Raw genomic sequence first — 5988 nt, 5'->3', positions numbered from 1 at the left:
ATAGGTAGCAGGATTAAAGGTGTCACCTACTTAGACACGAGCTACATTATTCCAAAACATCTTTTATCCCTAATTGCTTTTTCCTCTCAATTCACAATGATCATATCACTTTGTATTTTCACTTGTTTCTATGTATTATAATTACCATATATAGATTTCAATGGAAAATGTTCAGTTCAAGATGTATACCAAGACTATACTTAGGGTAGGGAGATTGCAAACAGAAAGAAAGAAGCTAAACTTGTAGGAATCTGAACACGCTAACTTTTTATTCAATTTGATTCAAAATAATAATATTAATCTAATAGTGAAATAGTGATATAACATCAATCAACATTTAAAGTATTTTATGTTTCAAAGTATGGCTCAAGGAACACCCATTGCTTAAATGCACTTAGACATAACAAGACAATATTTTTTATTGGCATCATTGACACCTATGAACAATAGCCTAGTAAATAGATTAAGGTTTAACCTTCCCTTTCTTTGGTGGCTGTTTAGAGACTTTTAAAGAACAGATAACTCATTTCAACAGGAATCTACTACTGATATTTACCTCTACATAATCTTTAGCTAAGACTTGGAATGCCAAAAACAAGCTTTTGTTAGCTTGACCTCCTCCACCTCCTAACAACAAAAGTTGTCCCCAAACCCATGTTTTTATTTTAGATGTACTGATCTTCCAATGTAAGGCTTGGCCTTTTAAATACTAAATGCAATCAATGGCCAACAACCTGACTCCTTCTGGAGACTGAGAAGGAAAGAGAATGGTGAAATTTCTTTGAATTGTGACTTAGTACAAATTTTAGGAGGTCAGTAAATCCTGATGCTATGAGCTAAATCTACTGGTAAATAATCAATTACATTCCTTAGACACTATAATCTTTATCTTGGTAAACAGAGAAAACACAGCTTTGCCAAATAGATCTTTCCATCTAACATCTTAAAGGTAATTATTTAAATATTACCACAACAGGGTTATATTTTGTTTAAATTAGAAGTTAACTGAAGATAAAATGCACATGTCCATAGTTTAAAAAGGGGAAAAAATACAGATTAACTAGCCTAGTCTTTTATCTGAGTTTATTAATACCATTTAAAATATTACAAATAAATCAATTACATTTCATGCATTTAAAATGCAAATCTAAAATGCTCCAGAGAAAGGCTTTTCATTTCAATGTGAAATATCCAAATTATTTCAACATTACAATGAGCAATTAGTTTGCAGAATCTGCAAACATTTAAATGTAGTGTCAGAAGTATTTATTAACAGTTAACAATATTACCTTCAGGAAATACACAAAGGCCAAAGTTAGTCGAGTTTCACTTAGACAATTTATTTAATACATGGGTTTTGGCAGACCCACTTATTATGAAATATAGGAGAACTCTCACTTTAACTATGCCTGAACTGCCAGCAAATGCAAATAAGTACATGCTCCATTAAATTAAATGTCATCCAACATTTATCAAATATTGTCTTAGTTACAGCTTGATACCTATCTAAATTCATATTTGAGCAAAACTAGGCCCCGAAAGTGCGTTTGTGGCTCTGCACCTCCAGAAGTGAGTTCAAAAAATCTGCAGCTCATCAGAACTGCAACAATAACTCTTAATTTTCTTGTGACCAAAAAAAAAAAAAAAAAAAAAATCAAGTTTACTTCAATATATTTTCAAATATTTACTGGAAGTAATGTACAAGAAAAATACTATACAAAATCATCTCCTGGACAACTGCACCTCACACCCTTACACTGGTGGAGTTATATTTAATTGGTAACTAATCTAGAACGACTCTCCAGTTGTACAAACCATTAGGTTCAGATATATTTTACAAAGGTTCTTTTTTATTTTCCTATTTTCCCTTTTTTGGCATTTAAACTACAGCCTCGTCTGAAATAAATGATAGCTTCTTCAATTGTTTGTAAGTTTAAACCACACAAAAAAAGTGTAACCCTACGATCTTCAATGAATTGCGAGAATTTACAGAAATGGGTACTATACAAATTGACGGCCGGACTAACAAAAAAAGATTGGGAGGTTATGTTTGGGAGTGGTGAAAAAACGAAGTAGAAAAGGACAAACATGGAGATAGTTAATCTGGTCTCACCGGAAAGGAGTATTTTTGCATAAGAAAAAAACACCTACCCTCACCCCCGCCCCCACCCCATAAGTTAAGTTAATGCGGTCAAAATAACTTTGGGATCAATACTAGCAGTTTCGAGAGAAAGACTTGCTCTCCGTTAGAGGAAAAAACTCTCATAGAAGGGAAACCAAGTGGAAGGTTGCTATTTTCCCCTCAGTTTTTTAGTTAAAAATAAAATATATGCTATAAAGATGAAAGAAAGCTGCTGCAGCGATTCGACAAGACTGCCCTTTGCTGAAACTTGCATCGGTTCCACCTCAGGGAACAAAGAAAAAGAGGCAGAGCTGATATTGGGAGATCTAAACTCTGCAAACTCTGGGTCTCGGTGCTGCCAAAAGGACACCCCACCAAGCCCCGACAGCCTGCGCAGGGCATCCGGCGATGCCCAGGGGCCTGGCAGTGTGCTCCAAAGTCGAGGTGCCTAGGTCAGCGGCTCTGGAACCAAGTCGGCGACAGCCCGGGTGGCGCTGTTCTGCCCAGGCCTCCAGCCTCGCCCTCCCCACTGCTCCGGCTCCGGCTTGCTCAGCCGGGCCGCTCCTGCCCGTGCCGAGGCCCGCAGTCTACCAGGCACTGGATTAGTCCAGCTCTACCTCCAGTGGCCGCTTCCCTCTAAAAGTTACGCCCATCACAACCTGGGGGTGGAGAAGGGGAGGACAAGGAGGGAAGAACGAGAAATAAAGGCCCGGCAAGGCGCGGGTTCCAGCTGCACAGGGTTCAGACAGCGTTACCCGCGGAAAGGGAAAGCCAGGGCCTGGATGAGTTTTACTTACATGTCCATATCCCCTTTACAAAGTTAAGTCACAGAAGGAAGAGGAGGGGCAGAAACAGAAAGAGACAGAGAGCGAGTCGGATGCAATAGGGAGAGGCTGGAGTTGAAGCCGGGACAGACAGGGCCCAAGAGGACTCGGTGGGAGGAGGTCGGGGAGAGAGGCGGGCGCAGGGTAGGCGTCACTCTAGGCCGTTGCGGTGCCCGGGCTCGGGGGGCTGCAGCAGCTCTGGGGAGTGGCAGGGCGGGCTGCCCGCTGCGCTGTGCTCGCTGTCGGTGTCGCTGCCCTTCTTGCCGCCGCTGCCTGAGCCCGCCGAGCCGCCGCCGCCGCCGCCGCTGTGCGTCTTCACGTGCTTGCTGAGGTGGTCGCTGCGCATGAAGCGCTTATTGCAAACTGGACAGGCGAAGCGTTTCTCGCCGGTGTGGGTCCGCAGGTGCCGCTGCAGCTCGTCGGAGCGTGTGAAGCGCTTGCCGCAGAAGAGCCAGTTGCACACGAAGGGCCGCTCGCCCGTGTGCCAGCGCAGGTGCGCCTTGAGGTGCGAAGTCTTGCCATACACCTTGCCGCAGCCCGGGATGTGGCAGCTGTGCAGGCCCTTGCGCCGCAAGCTCGCCCCGGCAGGGCCCAGCCGCTCTGCCTCCTGGCAGTTGGGGCAGTCGCAGGTGGCGCGGCCAGAGTAGCGTCGAGCTGAGGAGCGCGGGGAGCCCCCCAGCGGCGCCGAAGGCCCAGCGCTCAACATGGAGCCCCCCGCGCCGGCCAGCGGCGACGGGGCCGAGTCTGGGTAGGAGCCGGGCAGCACTGGCTTGAAGCCGTCCATGAGATGCTGCCCGGCAGGGCTGAGCAGGTGCGAGGAGGCGCCGCTGCTAAAGGCTGAGTGACTCAGGCCCGAGTAATCCGAGTTGTAGCCTCCGAGCGGCGAGTGCAGCGAGGTTTGGAGCCCCCCGGCGGCAGGGTGCAGCGAGCCGGGCAGCGCAGCCGCGCCGTTCGGGTTCTGCACGTCGATCCAGCCGGCCCCCACGTCCCACCAGCTGGAGGCGCCGGCCGAGCCCACCTCTCCTGCAGCACCCAGGCCCGGGTGCGAGGGCTTGAACCACGACTCGTACGGGTGCGCCATGCCCACCCGCGGGTAGATGCCCTGCAGCCCATCCACAGAGGTGTGCACCTTGGAGATGAACACCGGCTGGTGGGAGCCGTCCTGCGAGTGCGCGGAGGAGCCGCCGCCGCCGCCCCCGCCGCCGCCGCCGCTGCTGCCGCCAGAGACTCCGGGGGCCTGGAAAACAGAGTAGTCGTTGGCGAAGGGCGAACTGGAGGCGGCAGCTGCGGCGGCGGCGGCGGCGGCTGCGGCGCTGCTGGAGGTGAGGGAGAAGGCGCTGGAGCCAGGCGAGCCGCCGCAGCTGAAAGAGTCGGACACCAGGGCCGCAGCAGCCGCGGCTGCTGCAGCGGCCGCCGCAGCCGCTGAGGACGAACCGCCGTTCCTGGAGGCCCCGGACACGCCGAAGCTTGAGAGACTGGAACCCACTACGTTGCAGCTGGAGGAAGAAGAGGACGAGGAGCGTTTCCAGGGGTGGAAGCCTTTGCCGAAGGAAGAAGAGCTGTCCGAGAGGGAGGAGGGAGATGGGCTGGGGCTACCGATCTTATTACAGGTAGCAGCAAGCATGGCCAGAGGAGTCGATCCCAACCTCGGTTCTTCCTGCGAGAAGGAGAGAAGGAGTGGGGGAGGGGAGGTGGGCAAAGGACCGGTGGGGGAGGAAAGGAAGAAATGTGCATCAGTCTCCCGGTAGCCTCCAAAGCGCCCCACTGCACCCCATCTCTCGCTGCGGCGCGCCGCCACCAACTCACCTGGCACCCCCAACAGCCCCGGTGCCCGGCCGCTTCCTACTCTACAGGAGGGGACAAGTTTGGCTGCCGGCGTCTGATTCGGGAGCAAAGCACCACGCTAAAGAAGAGTTTGACAAGTATTCTCACCTAAAACAACACTCTCTTGCACACAAGGCCCCAGACACTTCGTAACAAACAAGCAAAAAGTCCAGATTGGAAAGGAAGGAAGTTTTCTTTGCCGAGAAGCCTGGGGGAAAACCATTGGATTGCTTTCAGGAGCGCTTCCCCTGTAATCCTGAGAGCTTTGAAAAACCTGTTCCGGTCCCCAGAAACCCATCCTGGGTTGTTTCTCCCAGGCCAAAAGAGGTCAACCTGTAGCGCTCACTCTTTCTTTCTTTCTTTCTTTTTTTAAAAGCATATCTACAATAGTAAAAACGAGACGAGTTCAACGTACCTGCGAGACAAGGCGGGCTGCAGAATTTTTTTTAAGGGTTAGGGGAAGATCTGCACTTTGCCCAGTAGGAAAACCTTGCTCTCTTTACCCCCGAAATCGGTGCCTGTAAAATGGGCTGGGCGCAGGTCTCCCGGGCAGGGAGCAGTCAGGCGCTGCGCGGTGGCTTGTCTAAATACCCTTCGAACCTTTTCCTGCGCTGAAAAAAAGTGACTCTGCCCCCTTCTCCCCCTTTTTCTTTTCTCCAAACTCACTTGTATTTAAAGGAAAAAAAAAAAAAAAAAAAAGCTCTCAATAGAGAGACTGATAGCCCGTGGCCTGGCCGGGGCGACTTTAACCCCCTCCAATCGGCAATAAAAGGAAACTAATTAAACCAGCAAGAGAAAATCCTGAGACTCACCCCTAGAAGTGAAGTTGCCATCACACAAAAGTGCCCTCCTCCTCTCAGAGGATCTTTTTTATATTGATAAATCAGAGGCAGTGTTTTTTTTAGAGGTGTGCAATACAATGATCAGTTCCGCCCATTCCACCACAATTGTAGCTCCCTCTCCGGCTTTGAAGTGCCGCGGAGGCGCGGCCAGCCAATCTGTGGCCTCGCCGGGCCGCGCGGCGCGCGCGCCGTGAGGTCATCGGCGCCGCCGCCTGCCGCCGTGGTGGATGGGGGAGTGGGAGCGGAGGGGGCGGGGGCGGCTGCGTGTGTTACAAAGCGCAAAGCGCGCGCGCGCGCGCGGGTGTGAGTGTGTGTGTAACAATGTAACTGTGTGCGAGTGTGACCAGGCCGAGGACAGGACAGTGCGGAGACGGGA

The 5988-nt window shown here is 50.5% G+C and overlaps 1 protein-coding gene across 1 annotated transcript; it reads right to left on the bottom strand.

Moving 5' to 3' along the window:
• Positions 1 to 1321: 1321 nt before the first annotated feature.
• SP8 (Sp8 transcription factor) lies at positions 1322 to 4603 on the bottom strand. Its single transcript, XM_001102781.5, has one exon. It carries the CDS (start codon positions 4568 to 4570, stop codon positions 3098 to 3100), a length of 1473 nt encoding a protein of 490 aa, XP_001102781.2. The 5' UTR covers positions 4571 to 4603; the 3' UTR covers positions 1322 to 3097.
• Positions 4604 to 5988: the final 1385 nt, after the last annotated feature.

This window comes from Macaca mulatta, chromosome 3 (assembly GCF_049350105.2).
Source record: "Macaca mulatta isolate MMU2019108-1 chromosome 3, T2T-MMU8v2.0, whole genome shotgun sequence".
In the NCBI taxonomy this organism is placed as follows: Eukaryota; Metazoa; Chordata; class Mammalia; order Primates; family Cercopithecidae; genus Macaca; species Macaca mulatta.
Note: the sequence above shows the minus strand (reverse complement) of the source record. Positions and strands in the feature narration are given on the sequence as shown.